Source organism: Pleurodeles waltl, chromosome 11, assembly GCF_031143425.1.
Source record: "Pleurodeles waltl isolate 20211129_DDA chromosome 11, aPleWal1.hap1.20221129, whole genome shotgun sequence".
In the NCBI taxonomy this organism is placed as follows: domain Eukaryota; kingdom Metazoa; phylum Chordata; class Amphibia; order Caudata; family Salamandridae; genus Pleurodeles; species Pleurodeles waltl.
Window position 1 is genome coordinate 633,032,962 of NC_090450.1, and position 15,475 is coordinate 633,048,436.

At 48.4% G+C, this 15,475-nt stretch overlaps 1 protein-coding gene across 4 annotated transcripts in view; it reads left to right on the top strand.

Annotated features, from left to right (window-relative positions):
* CDCA2 (cell division cycle associated 2) overlaps positions 1-15,475 on the top strand; it is a 418,898-nt gene that overhangs the window by 220,549 nt on the left and 182,874 nt on the right. For all 4 annotated transcript variants that reach the window (XM_069214148.1, XM_069214147.1, XM_069214150.1 and 1 more), the window contains one exon: positions 12,141-12,370. In XM_069214148.1, the coding sequence (XP_069070249.1) occupies positions 12,141-12,370 (230 nt within the window). The remainder of the gene's footprint in view (positions 1-12,140; positions 12,371-15,475) is intronic.

Below are 15,475 nucleotides of genomic sequence, written 5' to 3' on the forward strand. Positions count from 1 at the left end.
CCATACAGTCACTCACATGCACTGCTAATTACCCCACGTATTATATCAGTCATGACATCTTGTATGATATGATAATATCACTACAACATTTGCAATAAAATTATTAATAAGAAAACTGTGCGCGGCAGGGGCGTGATTTATAGTTACCTAAGGGCACAAGTTAAAGTTTCTTGAGTTAAGTGTAGTTACAACTGCTTAATTTCTATAGTTTTGTGCATGTAATTTCTGAACCTAACTATAACATCCCTTTAACCTTTGTTGTTTTTAAGGAATTTCTATAGATATCAATGTATGTTCAAAGGCATGTGTAGCTGTAGATACACACGCTCTGCATACTTCTGCCATGTAGTGCTGGGTCCGGATGTGTACAAGTTGTTTTTCTTCAAAGAAGTTGTCAGAGCCACAAGGTAAAGTGACCACTCCTTTCGGTTATACTGCACATGGCCATCATCTCCGTTGTTAGATTGTTTTGTTTCCGCCATCGGGTTCAGATGTGTTCTTCGGTCCTATGGTTCAAGACCTCTTCAAGCCCCTTTGGAATAACTTTCACTTACTATACTCGTTGGTATTGTTTTTGATCGTGTTTCACTCACATACTGCAAACGGGACACAACACACTTCGGGTCAACTTACTCCGCCCTTGGCCTTCTGGCCTTGCCCGTTAGGGCCCCTCTCTTCTCACTATTGGTATCTAACTGAAATGTGCTGATGATGGAACGGGCACCTTTTCGTTTTTGCCCTATGTGCCACGCCATATACCCTCACCAAGACCTCCACTCTGGGTAACCTTTGTTTATCACCAGATCATGAAGAAGAGTACTGTGAGGTCTGTCTATTGTTTCGATCGAAGAAAATGCTACGAGATCATCAGCACACAAAAGAGAAATGTAGCGAAAAGACCTTGAGAACACACCAGATATCTTTGGTTTCCAGGACATTGAGCTGCAGAAAGAGTTCCACAATGCTAATGTAACAGAAGAGGAGGCCTTTTCGATTTCGGAGTCCGGATTTGAGTCGGAGGCTGAAGAAGCTGTGCAGATACCATCGGCGCAGCACGCAGTGTGTACAAAGGCCCATGTACCAATGAAGCATTCTGCTTCAACAGAGACTAAGGCTATCGGGCCACATCTGCCTGCAGGCCATGGTCGGCACTGAATGATTGCTAAGGATGCCCCGCCTTCTGGCTAGGCACCGAAGACCAAGCCTAAAGACTCCTCCCATAAAATGGCCTCAATGGTTTTGGCACAAACCTACCTGGGCTATGTTCACTCCCAACAACTTCAGCATCCAGTTTTTGGACACCGAAATCAAAACCTTGTCCGGAACCGAAATCAAAACATACTTTGTAGGAAGTTGGCTCTGTATGCACTATTTCAAAGTAAGAAATAGCATGCGCAGAGTCCAAGGGTTCCCCTTAGAGGTAAGATAATGGCAAAAAGAGATAATTCTAATGCTCTATTTTGTGGTAGTGTGGTCGAGCAGTAGGCTTGTCAGAGGGTAGTGTTAAGCATTTGTTGTACACACACAGGCAATACATGAGGAAGACACTCAAAGACAATTCCAGGCCAATAGGTTTTTATCTAGAAAAATATATTTTCTTAGTTTATTTTAAGAACCACAGGTTCAAGATTTACAAGTAATACTTCAAATGAAAGGTATTTCACTCGGGTATCTTAGGAACTTTGAATCAACACAATATAATGTACAGTTTTGGCAAAAATGGCAATGAGCTATTTTAAAATTGGACACAGTGCAAAATTCAACAGTTCCTGGGGGAGGTAAGTATTTGTTAGTTTTTCAGGTAAGTAAAGCACTTACAGGGTTCAAAGTTGGGTCCAAGGTAGCCCACCATTGGGGGTTCAGGGCAACCCCAAAGTTACCACACCAGCAGCTCAGGGCCGGTCAGGTGCAGAGGTCAAAGTGGTGCCCAAAACGCATAGGCTTCAATGGAGAAGGGGTGCCCCGGTTCCAGTCTGCCAGCAGGTAAGTCCCCTCGACTTCGGAGGGCAGACCAGGGGGGTTTAATAGGGCACCGGGGGGGACACAAGTCAGCACAAAAAGTACACCCTCAGCGGCACAGGGGCGGCCGGGTGCAGAGTGCAAACAGTCGTCGGGTTTGCAATTGGTTTCAATGGGAGACCCAGGGGTCTCTTCAGCGATGCAGGCCAGGGGGGTGCTCCTCGGGGTGGCCACCACCTGGGCAAGGGAGAGGGACACCTGGGGTCGCTTCTGCACTGGAGGTCGGATCCTTCAGGTCCTGGGGGCTGCGGGTGCAGTGTCTTTACCAGGCGTCGGGTTCTTTGAAGCAGGCAGTCGCGGTCAGGGGGATCCTCTGGATTCCCTCTGCAGGCGTCGCTGTGGGGGCTCAGGGGGGTCAACTCTGGCTACTCACAGGGTCGCAGTCACCGGGGAGTCCTCCCTGTAGTCTTGGTTCTCCGCAGGTCGAGCCGGGGGCATCGGGTGCAGAGTGGAAAGTCTCACGCTTCCGGCGGGAAACGTGTGGTTTTAAAAAGTTGCTTCTTTGTTGCAAAGTTGCAGTCTTTGTGGATCAGGGCCGCTGTCCTCTGGAGTTCTTGGTCCTTTTAGATGCAGGGTAGTCCTCTGAGGCTTCAGAGGTCGATGGACCCTGGGGGATGCGTTGCTTTTGCAGTTTTTCTCGAAGTGGGGAGACAGGCCGGTAGGGCTGTGGCCAAAGCAGTTGGTGTCTCAATCTTCTCTGCAGGGCTTCAGGTCTGCAGTCCTTCTTCGTCTTCAGGTTGCAGGAATCTCTCTTGCTAGGTTCTGGGGGCCCCTAAATACTCAATTTAGGGGTGTGTTTAGGTCTGGGGGTTTAGTAGCCAATGGCTACTAGCCCTGAGGGTGACTACACCCTCTTTGTGCCTCCTCCCTGAGTGGAGGGGGGCACATCCCTAATCCTATTGGGGAAATCCTCCATCTGCAAGATGGAGGATTTCTGAAAGTCAGTCACCTCAGCTCAGGACACCTTAGGGGTTGTCCTGACTGGCCAGTGACTCCTCCTTGTTTTTCTCATTATCTCCTCTGGCCTTGCCGCCAAAAGTGGGGACATGGCTGGAGGGGGCGGGCATCTCCACTACCTGGGATGCCCTGTGGCGCTGTAACAAAGGGGGTGAGCCTTTGAGGCTCACCGCCAGGTGTTACAGCTCCTGCCTGGGGGAGGTGATAGCATCTCCACCCAGTGCAGGCTTTGTTACTGGCCACAGAGTGACAAAGGCACTCTCCCCATGTCATGGCCAGCAACATGTCTCGGTTGTGGCAGGCTGCTAAAACTAGTCAGCCTACACGTTTAGTTGGTTAAGGTTTCAGAGGTCACCTCTAAGGTGCCCTCTGGGGTGTATTTCACAATAAAATGTACACTGGCATCAGTGTGCATTTATTGTGCTGAGAAGTTTGATACCAAACTTCCCAGTTTTCAGTGTAGCCATTATGGTGCTGGGGAGTTCGTGTTTGACAGACTCCCAGACCATATACTCTTATGGCTACCCTGCACTTACAATGTCTAAGGTTTTGCTTAGACACTGTAGGGGCACAGTGCTCATGCACTGGTGCCCTCACCTATGGTATAGTGCACCCTGCCTTAGGGCTGTAAGGCCTGCTAGAGGGGTGACTTATCTATACTGCATAGGCAGTGTGAGGTTGGCATGGCACCCTTAGGGGAGTGCCATGTCGACTTACTCGTTTTGTCCTCACCAGCACACACAAGCTGGCAAGCAGTGTGTCTGTGCTGAGTGAGGGATCCCCAGGGTGGCGTAAGATATGCTGCAGCCCTTAGAGACCTTCCCTGGCATCAGGGCCCTTGGTACCAGGGGTACCAGTTACAAGGGACTTACCTGGATGCCAGGGTGTGCCAATTGTGTAAAACAAAAGTACAGGTTAGGGAAAGAACACTGGTGCTGGGGCCTGGTTAGCAGGCCTCAGCACACTTTCAAATCAAAACATAGCATCAGCAAAGGCAAAAAGTCAGGGGGTAACCATGCCAAGGAGGCATTTCCTTACAATATATGTTACCAAATAGAGTATAATTTTAATGGATATTTTCAGTTTATTTTGTGGAGCTGATGGTATATGTTGCTCTACGACCATGTGGGTTATAATAATCAGAGATTACCTTCTGTGGTTGAAAATACCATCATGTTCTTAATACTGCCTTGAGATAATTCTGGAAAGGAAAACTGCACTCCATCTTGTATTTGAGGCATTTGAACACATTTGTCAAAGAACTGTTCAAATGATTATGCCAGCCACAATTTGCAAACCTGAAATATGGCAACCTGTGTGGTGTCTCTGGACCACCAGACTTTTTTACTTTAACATACCTTTAATTATCTGGTGCCTGAGACTCTTCCACAATGGAGAGAAAGGGAAATTAGTCTAACTCCTCTTCGGGCTCTCCTTAGCTCAGAGTTTTCACAAAAGTTCTTAACGGTGGCTCATCTTGTTCAGTCCCAAGTCGTCGTCGTCCCACTCCAAGTCCTCAGAGCCATCGAAAAGGAAGAAATCGAAGCAGTCTTTGACTTCTCACCTGTTGGCTGGCACAACGAGGAAGCTTTGTTATTCTAGGCATCGTTCTTCCGAACCTGCGCTTGGGCGGACTCTGCACGTCCCAGAGTTTTGGGGAGCCTGAGCGACCCCTGCCCATTGGAAGAATTTTATAAGACCATGTGCCTCATCTTTGGGCCGTCTGGCTTCTGCGACGATGGGCTCCCATGGATCTAATCCTGGTTCTGGATCAGGGCCGGTTGTATCAACTTGACCTTCCCCCGCGCTTCTCCTGATGTCGATGCTCCCTGCAACGCCGTGCCCATTGTCATCCCCTACTCCAACACAGAGCTGCATGGGCCTTGACCAATGCCAGCAGGAGCTTTGCCTCCTAGATCAGATCTTGAGCCCTATTCTGCTGGGTTGGACCTCTGGGAAGACTGGGAGGTGTCGCTGGACCTTTTAGAATACCAGCCTCATGAGGAGAAAATGGACTGGCAAGAAGATTTGGATGGAGCCAGTGGACTGAACACATCTCCAAAGTATGCTTTCACCCCCTACCATGGCTACAGAGGAGGGAGCCTCTTATGCAGTGGTGGTGAGGAGGTCAACTGAGGTTCTGGACCTTCAGCTAACGTCTGTGGCAGTCAAGACTAATCGCTTGACAGAGTTGCTGCAACGGGAAGATTCCACCTCTTAACCCCTGCTTCCATTCAATGATGCCCTCACGGACATCCCTCTGGGTACCTGGTCCAAACCCAGCATAAGGGATCCTGTGAATAGGGCGATTTACCACCACCTTCGCCCAGCAACTGGGGACCCAAGTTTCCTGATGCAACTCAGCACCCATGAGAGTGTTACCTACATTCACCCAGGTAGGAAATCCAAGAAGCTGGACTCATTTGGGAAGAAACAGTTTTGTTCCACTAGCCTCAAATTGCGGTCTGAACACCGCAAGTATTTCAGGCTGTTATTCCCACATGCTGTCGGACAGAGTTGCGCAAGTGCGACTACAGGTCCCGGAGGAGGCCTGAGCTGTACTCTCTCAGGCTGTTGCCAACAGGAGAGATGCAGTGAAATCCACAATCCATTGCAAACTGAGCACAACTGACTCGCTAGGCAGAGCAGTGTCAGTGACAAATGCCCTGAGGCACCACGCCTGGCTGAGGTCTGGCTTTTCAGGGGCTATCCAAGCTCCCCTTATGGCCATGCCTTTGGATGGCACCCGTCTCTATGGAGACAAGGCAGATTTGGAGCTTGGGTGCTTCAAGGATTCTCAGGCTACGACCAGGTCATTGGGCCTCGTGGTGCCCCTTTTCCTCCCCAGCCCTCCCCCCACCCCCACCCCCCACTTCCAAACCTGCCTTTTGCTCCTTTCGTGGCTACAGAAGGAGCTTCCAATCGTGCCCCTTCCCGTCCAGCCACTGTGCCACACATGCTGCCCAGCCTCTGTGTTGTTGAGGGCGTGGGACCCACCAGCCTAGTGGGTCAGATTACCAACTGTCTTGTCAGCCCACCGACTGTGCTTGCGGTGTATGGTAGGCAGCAAGCACTTTGAGTTTACTGTGCTCCCCTTTGACCTTACCAGTGCCCTTATGGTGTTTACCAAGGTGATGGCAGTAGTTGTGGCTTTTCTGCGGAGATCAGGGGTTTCAGTCTTTGCCTATGTTGAGGTCTGGCTCTTGAAGGTGGGTTCACCCCAGACTATTGTCTCCCACCTCCACACTATGTTGGGCCTCCTGCATTCGCGGGGGGTTCAGTATAAACGTGCTGAAGTCGCACCTGACTCTCAGATGCTCCCTTGTAAGGGAGCTGTTCTGGACGTGGTTCAGTTTCGGGCTTATCCTCCTGAGCTGCAAGTCCAGGATATTCAGGTTATGATACATATGTTTCAGTCTCTGTCCTGGATTTGGCGAGAATGGCTTTAAGCTGCTGGGCCTCATGGCCTCCTGCATCCTGCTGGTGACACATGCCAGATGGCATATTCAGGCTCTGCAGCGGGACCTGAAGATTCAGTGGGCACAGCATCAGGGGAGTATCTCCAAAACGGTCCATATTTCGGTGGGATCTGTGAAAAACCTGCAGTGGTTGTTAATGAACTGTGTTTGGGCCAGGGGCAAATCTCTCTCCTTTCCCCACCCAGATATGGCAGTAGTGACAGATGTGTCTTTTGGGATGCAGTGGCCATCTTGGAGACCTGGAATCTGGTCTCTGGCAGAAGCGGGATATCCCAACAACTTTCTGGAGCTATATGCGATCCGAATAACATTAAAAGCATTTCTTCCCTCTATCAAGGGAAAGATAGTGCAGGTGTTCACTGACAACACTACCGCAGTGTGGTACTGCAACAAGCAGAGCAGGGTGGGGTTGTGGAGTCTATGTCAAGAGGCTCTTCACCTCTGGACATGGCTGGAACAGCAAGGCATATCCATGGTGGTTTAACATCTGGTGAGCTCTCTGGACACCAGAGCAAAAAGGCCTAGGAGATCACAAATGGCATCTCCATCCGGAGGTGGTGCAAGGTCTTTCAGCAGTGAGTAGAGCCTTAGTTAGATCTGTTTCTCTGGTGAGAACGCGCATGACAGCAGTTTTGCACACGAGTTTGCAAGGTGACACTTGCTTGGAGACACTTTTTATTTTGAGTGGAACTCCGGCCTCCTGTATGTCTTTCCTCCCATACTGCTCCTGGCCAGAGTTCTCAAGAAGATAATGAGCAACCGGGGCCAAGTAATCCTTGTGGCTTTGCACTGGGCACAGTCTGGTATCCCGAGCTGCTGAGCATGTGCATCGATCCTCCGAACAAACTGCCCCTTTGGGATGAATTTGTCGCAGCAGCAGGGAAGGGTTCTTCATCCGAAACGGTCTGCTCTCTGCCTTCTTGCATGGACATTGAGCCGCAGCAGTTGATAGATTTTGACCTTCCTCCTGAAGTCTGTAACGTCATCTTGGTAGCCAGGCAACCCTTCCTCAAAACAGTGTACATCTGTCATATGAAATAAATTGTGGCATGGTACACAGACAAGTCTGTTTGACCCCCTTTCTGCCCCTCTCTCTTAGGTCTTGTTGTTCACCCTTTACCTTCCCCAGCAGGGCTCTGCTTTGGGCACTCTTAAGGGCTTTCATTCTTCCCTTTCTGCCTTCTTGCGGTTGCCTGACAAAACTTCTTTGTTCAAGTTCTCTCTTCCCTTCATCCCCATTCATTATGCCTGTAGGAGGCTGGCCTGGCTTTTAGTGGGTGCCAGAGGTACTTACACCTTGTGCCAGGTCCAGTTATCCCTTATTAGTGTAGAAGAGGTGTTTCTAGCAGCTTAGGCTGATAGAAGGTAGCTATGGCAAAGCAGCTTAGGCTAAACTAGGAGACATGTAAAGCTCCTACTATACCACTGGTGTCATATGCACAATATCATAAGAAAACACAAACAAACAGAAGTACTAAAACTAAAGGTACTTTATTTTTATGACAATATGCCAAAAGTATCTCAGTGAGTACCCTCAGTATGAGCATAAGATATATACACAAGATATATGTACACAAACCACAATTATGCAGGTAATAGCAAGAAAAGTAATGCAAGCAGTGTAGAATTACAGTAGATTGCAATAGGAGCACATAGGTATAGGGGCAACACAAACCATATACTCAAAAAGTGGAATGCGAACCACGAATGGACCCCAAACCTATGTGAGCTTGTAGAGGTTCGCTGGGACTGTAAGAAAACAGTGAGGGTTAGAAAAATAGCCCACCCCAAGACCCTGAAATGTAGGTGTAAAGTGCACCTACTACCCCCAGAGAGCACAGAAGTCGTGATAGGGGGATTCTGCAGGAATAACAAACACCAGCAATACAACAACAGTGGATTTCCGGATCGGAGTACCTGTAAGACAAGGGGACCAAGTCCAATAGTCGCGACAGTGTAGAGAGTGGGCAGGAGCCCAGGAAATGCCAGCTGAGGGTGCAAGGAAGCTGCCACCGGTTGGAAGAAGCTTGGAGTTCTGCAAGAAAGAAGAGGACTAGGAACTTCCCCTTTGGAGGATGGATGTCCCACGTCGCGATGAAGCTTGCAGAGGTGTTCCCACGCAGAAAGACCGCAAACGAGCCTTGCTTAGCTGCAAGGGTCGCGGTTAGGGTTTTTGGATGCTGCTGTGGCCCAGGAGGGACCAGGATGTCGTCACTTGGAGGAGGAGACAGAGGGGGCACCCAGCAACTCAGGGAGCCCTCGCAGAAGCAGGCAGCACCCGCAGAAGTACATGAACAGCCACTTGGAAGAAGAGTGAACCGGAGTCCATGCGAAGTCACCAAAGGGAGTCCCACGACGCCGGAGGACAACTCAGAAGGTTGTGCACTGCAGGTTAGAGTGTCTGGGACCCAGGCTTGGCTGTGCACAAAGAAAATCCTGGAAGAGTGCACAGGAGCCGGAGCAGCTGCAAATCACGCGGTACCCAGCAATGCAGTATAGCGTGGGGAGGCAAGGACTTACCTCCACCAAACTTGGACTGAAGAGTCACTGGACTGTGGAAGTCACTTGGACAGAGTTGCTGAGTTCCATGTACCACGCTCGTCGTGCTGAGAGGGGACCCAGAGGACCGGTGATGCAGTCTTTTGTTGCCTGCGGTTGCAGGGGGAAGATTCCGTCGACCCACGGGAGATTTCTTCGGAGCTCCTGGTGCAAAGAGGAGGCAGGCTACCCCCAGAGCATGCACCACCTGTAAACAGTCGAGAAAGCTGGCAGGATGAAGCGATACAAGGTTGCTAGTAGTCGTCTTGCTACTTTGTTGCGGTTTTGCAGGTGTCCTGAGCAGTCAGCGGTCGATCCTTTGGCAGAAGGTGAAGAGGGAGATGCAGAGGATCTCTAATGAGCTCTTGCATTCGTTATCTGGTGAGATCCCCAAAGCAGAGACCCTAATTAGCCAGAAAAGGAGGTTTGGCTACCTAGGAAGGGGAATTGGCTACCAAGAGAGGTAAGAGCCTATCAGAAGGAGCCTCTGAGGTCACCTGCTGGCACTGGCCACTCAGAGCAGTCCAGTGTGCCACAAACACCTCTGTTTCCAAGATGGAAGAGGTCTGGGACACACTGGAGGAGCTCTGGGCACCTCCCCTGGGTCCTTTGTCCAGTTTCGCGCCAGAGCAGGGCTGGGAGATCCCTGAACCGGTGTAGACTGGCTTATGCAGAGATGGGCACCATCTATGCCCATCAAAGCATTTCCAGAGGCTGGGGGAGGCTACTCCTCCCCAGCCTTCACACCTATTTCCAAAGGGAGCGGGTGTTACACCCTCTCTCAGAGGAAGTCCTTTGTTCTGCCTTCCTGGGCTAAGGCTGCCTGGACCCCAGGAGGGCAGAAACCTGTCTGAGGGGTTGGCAGCAGCTGCAGTGGAGACCCCGGGAAGGCAGTTTTGGAAGTACCCGGGTTCTGTGCTAGAGACCCGGGGGGGATCATGGAATTGTGCCCCCAATGCCAGACCGGCATTGGGGTGACAATTCCATGATCTTAGACATGTTACATGGCCATATTCGGAGTTACCATTGTGACGCTGTACATAGGTAGTGACCTATGTACAGTGCACGCGTGTAATGGTGTCCCCGCACTCACAAAGTCTGGGGAATTTGCCCTGATCGATGTGGGGGCACCTTGGCTAGTGCCAGGGTGCCCACACACTAAGTAACTTTGCACCCAACCTTCACTAGGTGGAGGTTATACATATAGGTGACTTATAAGTTACTTAAGTGCAGTGGTAAATGGCTGTGAAATAACGTGGACGTTATTTCCCTCAGGCTGCACTGGCAAGCCTGTGTAAGAATTGTCAGAGCTCCCTATGGGTGGCAAAATAAATGCTGCAGCCCATAGGGATCTCCTGGAACCCCAATACCCTGGGTACCTCAGTACCATATACTAGGGTATTATATGGGTGTACCAGTATGCCAATGTGAATTGGTAAATTTAGTCACTAGCCTGTTAGTGACAAATTTGGAAAGCAGAGAGAGCATAACCACTGAGGTTCTGGTTAGCAGAGCCTCAGTGAGACAGTTAGGCATCACACAGGGAACATATACAGGGCACATACTTATGGGCACTGGGGCCCTGCCTGGCAGGGTCCCAGTGACACATAGACTAAAACAACATTTATACAGTGAAATATGGGGTAACATGTCAGGCAAGATGGTACTTTCCTACAATGCCCCAGTGGGATCTCAATTTGGTCCTGACCTTTTTAATGTGAGCGTCTTTTGAGCCGCTTCACAACTGAACCCTCAGGCTTATCACATTGAAAGCAGCCTGTCTTGTGGCAATTGCATCTGCACGCAGAGTCATAGAGCTGCAGGCCTGATCATCTAAGCCACCCTTCCTCTCTATCTATCCTGACAAAGTGGTGCCTCCCACTAGGGACTCTTTTCTACCAAAAGTGGTCACACCTTTTCACGTAGGCCATTCTATCACCTTGCCTACTTTTTTCGCACCCCCACATCCTTCTAAGATGAGGAGAGACTCCATTGCCTGGATGCAAAAAGACCATTGGCGTTCTACCTTGATCGTACAGAAGCGTTCCGGGTGGATGACCAACTCTTCATGGGGTACATACAGGTATGAAGTAATGTCAGGCCATGCAGAAGCTGACCATCTCCTGATAGGTCGTACTCTGCTTTTAAATTTTCTGTGGCCAAAAAGCAACCTTGCCAGCTCATTCCACCAGAGCTTAGGCTTTGACCACTGCGTTAGTACGTGGAGTCCTGGTCCTGGATATCTATCAGGCAGCAATATGGGCATCTCTGCACATGTTTACCAAGCACTTCTGCCTGGACAGTCAGGTCTGTAGGCATGGGCACTTTGCCCCTTTTGTCCTGCAGGACTTTTTTCGTTTGAAATTGTTTTGCAGACCCTTTTCCGTGGATGATATTACGTGGGTATCTTTCAAAGGTAAGGTATCTGCAGCAAGAAGTCTCTATCAGATGAACAAGTTACTTACCTTCAGTAACACCTCGGGAGAGACTATATCTAGCTGTAGATTCTTTACCGACCCACCCATCCCCCCTGCTGTGCCAATTGATTTCTAGGGCCCTAGTTTTGACACACGAGTGGTCAGTGTTCTTCATGGCTTTGCGCTTCTGGTGTGGAAAGTTTTGAAAAGACCAGATGTCAGCATGCCTGGGTGGTGCATATGTAGGAACTGCAACGTCATTTTCAGCGTGGCCAATGCCGCCAACGGACGATGAGCCGATCAACGCCACCTACCAGCGGGCAGGGGTACTACTCAAGAAAAATCTCTGGATCCAGTCTGACGCCTGGGGATAATTCAGGGGTAAGGAATATGCAGCTAGATACAGTGTCTACCAGATAAGACGTTACTGAAGGTAAGTAATTTGAACAGATTTAGAGCACCACTGAGGCATCTGCATTGTACCGTAAGCAAGGACTTTGTTGGGAGGAGCTGATTGTGAGAATAAATTATGTATTAAACTGGAAATTTACAAATACTTTGAACTAGAGTTCTTTAAACAGCTGGGTCTTGTTCCCAAGCAACCAATTAACAGTCACTTCTGCTCTCTCCTTCTGCTAACTTCAAGTGATTGCAAGACTTTTTTTCTTCTTCATTTTATGTACTATTTTACCAAGGGCTGTTCTTAATATGTTGCGTCTCTAATTTGTAGGAGAAGGTAATGCGTCGCCTGCATTTTGGAAGCAGGCATTTTCAATGGGGACGAAGCCTACATTTACGAAGGTCTTGACCCCAGAAAAATTTGATAGATCGTACCAACGTTCTTTACCATTTCAGCATGGAGTTTCTCCAGCTGGAGTGCAAGCGAGTCCTAGCCCCTTTCTCCGTCCGGCGCTAAAGAAAACACCAACTCCTGCCAAACATGGGAAGGAGCCACACAAGGTAACTACATGTAGTCTTCATTACTGTCAAGTATTTGCAGAATCATTTGTTGCATGTATGTTCAGCAAACTGAAGGTTGTTGGGTGGTGTTTAAAAAAACATATATATGGAAAACCTTTTATGTTCAATAAATCTAGTCTATCCAGGATGCATCTCTTTTGTTTTGTGGTTGATTTCCACACAGCTGCTTCCTGTGGAATACTGGGTAACTTGAGCTATTTACTAAAGTAATTTAGTCTTGTTATCTGGTGAACACCTGCCCATTTTTTAAGCAAAAGTCCCTGATATAGGACCTCATAACGGTTGGTTGATTAAAGTTTATGCTTTTGTCATGGTGGCACTCTCCTGTCATGTTAATTATTCTGTTTTTGTTCGTGGTTACCCCTACTTTTGGAAGATACTGGGAATTTTTGACTTTAATGACCCTGTCACAAAAAGTGTCTCATGCAGGTGACTTGCACTTGCCTTCATAATTTATCCCCAAAGCTCTCAACCCACCATATGTCTTCACCTTCCACTCATTATATCTTTCTACAGCCAGAATCTTTGTCTCCTTACCATGGTAAGTTCCTTATGGAGATGCAGAAGGTTGATCACACCAAAAGAGAGAGGAATTGTAAATTCACAACAGGAGCCTTTCGTTTCCCACTGGTTTTTCTTTGTGCGGCAGTCCCTCCTCTTCTCCTTTCACTTCATTGGGAGCAGTTTAAGGCTAAAATTACAAAGAGTTTAGTGTGTCTTTCTGCCATTGCCCACTTCTGCCCCACACCTGGACTTCCTTGTCTTAACTGAGGCTGTTTTAGACGTATTTGGCCATTAATAAGCCAGATGAACCAGTAAATTCATTTATGGTTAAGATTAGGGAGAGACAAATCTAAAGAGACAACGTGAAATTTAACTTTATTCATTACCTTAGATTACCTTAGATTAGGTGTTATTTACATGACATAGTCTTTATTAAAAGATGTAACCAGATTTTTTTTGCAATATGGGATACGTGCTAATCTTTTAAAGGGGTGTGGAGTACTCTTCTTGCCCACGAATAGGAGCGGCTGCTGAGCGGAAGGGCTGGTGGGCAGCACGTGGGGGGCAAATAATACATTTTTAAAAACACCTGCCGCGCTACCACAAACTTGCTGCCTTAGTGCTTCTTCTTTCCTCCCCTCCCAATCCAGATGCTTCTTTCATGCTGTTGCACATAATGAAAAAAGCACAGTGATTGGCTTGAACGTGCTGAAATGCTGCTCAGGGAGGGAGAGGGAGCCTGCACTTGGTGTCCACCCGGCTGTGAAACATAGCTGGGTGCAGAGTTCTAAGTGAGCATTTGTCAGTTAGGCCGGCCTCGAACGGCAGAGAAACAGTCATGTGAACTTGGAGTGCACCTAGCACTTCTTTTCCCAAACCCCGCTATCCCTATTCCTTTTGGTGGAATCCTCCGAACTCAAGATGGAGGATTTCTAAAGGCAGGGGTCACCTCAGCTCAGGGCACCTTAGGGGCTGTCCTGACTGGTAGGTGACTCCTCCTTGTTTTCCTCATTATCTCCTCCAGCCTTGCCGCCAAAACTGGGGGCAGTGGCTGGAGGGGTGGACATCTCCACTAGCTGGGATGCCCTGGGGTTCTGTTACAAAAGGCATGAGCCTTTGAGGCTCACCGCCAGGTGTTACAGTTCCTGGAGGGGGAGGTGAGAAGCACCTCCACCCAGTACAGGCTTTCTTCCTGGTCTCAGAGTGACAAAGACACTCACCCCATGTGGCCAGAAACTCATCTGGTTGTGGCAGGCTGGCAGAAACGGGTCAGCCTTGCACTAGGAGTCGGACTGGTAAAATGCCCTCTGGGTGTATTTTACAATAAATCCCGCACTGGCATCAGTGTGCATTTATTGTGCTGGTAAGTTTGATACCAAACTTACCAGATTTCAGTGTAGCCATTATGGAACTGTTGAGTTCGTAATTGAAAAACTCTCAGACCATATACTCTTTATAGCTACCCTGCACTTATAATGTGTAAGGTTTTGCTTAGGCACTGTAGGGGCATAGTCCTCATGTACTTATGCCCTCACCTGTGGTATAGTACACCCTGCCTTACGGCTGTAAGGCCTGATAGAGAGGTGACTTACCTATGCCACAGGCAGTGAGAGGTGGGCATGGCACTTTGAGGGGAGTGCCATGTCGACTTAGTCATTTTCTCCCCACCAGCACACACAAGCTGTGAGGTAGTGTGCATGTGCTGAGTGAGGGGTCCCCAGGGTGGCATAAGACAGGCGGCAGCCCTTAGAGACCTTTCCTGGAATCAGGGCCCTTGGTACCAAGGGTACTAGTTACAAGGGACTTATCTGAGTGCCAGGCTGTGCCAATTGTGGGAACAAAGGGACAGTTTAGGGAAAGAAAACTGGTGCTGGGGCCTGGTTAGCAGGGTCCTAGCACACTTTCAATCATAACTTAGCATCAGCAAAGGCAAAAAGTCAGGGGGTAACCATGCCAAGGAGGCATTTCCTTACATTATGACTTTACTACTGTGATCGTTTACACAGTCCTTTTACGAAAGAGGATGTTTCCTCATAGGTATTCTTATGAATGCATATCCTGTTTCTCTTGTACTAGCCCGGTTTTGTTTTGGTTAGAAGTCTTTCAATGTTGTTGGGTCGCTTCTGATACACATTTGACATACTAACATGAATGACTTTATTCCCATGGTTTTTTCACGTCTTACATTTACTTGTGCTTCCTTCCACATGGTTTGATGTCAGATTATATTATTACTCACCTTATTGACCTGTTTACTAAGCAAAATCACGTCTAAACCATAGGCAGTTAAACAATATAGCAGTATAATAAGTGGATGCTCCCGAAAAATTATTCTGTGATAATATATTTGCAAAGGTGAAGAAAACGTACGCAAGTGTACAAAAACAGTGTTCAGTTAAGGTTCTCTTAATTAAGGAATTCAGGAACCAAAATTTGAGCAGAAGTTAAACGGACTACAATTTATATCTGTTAAAGTAAACATGGGAAATTGTTGCCGTTTAGACCCCCTATAAAATTGAATTCTGTCTTCTTCAGGACCATTGAGGAAGCAACCTCTCACCCAGAGTCATGAGAGCAAGG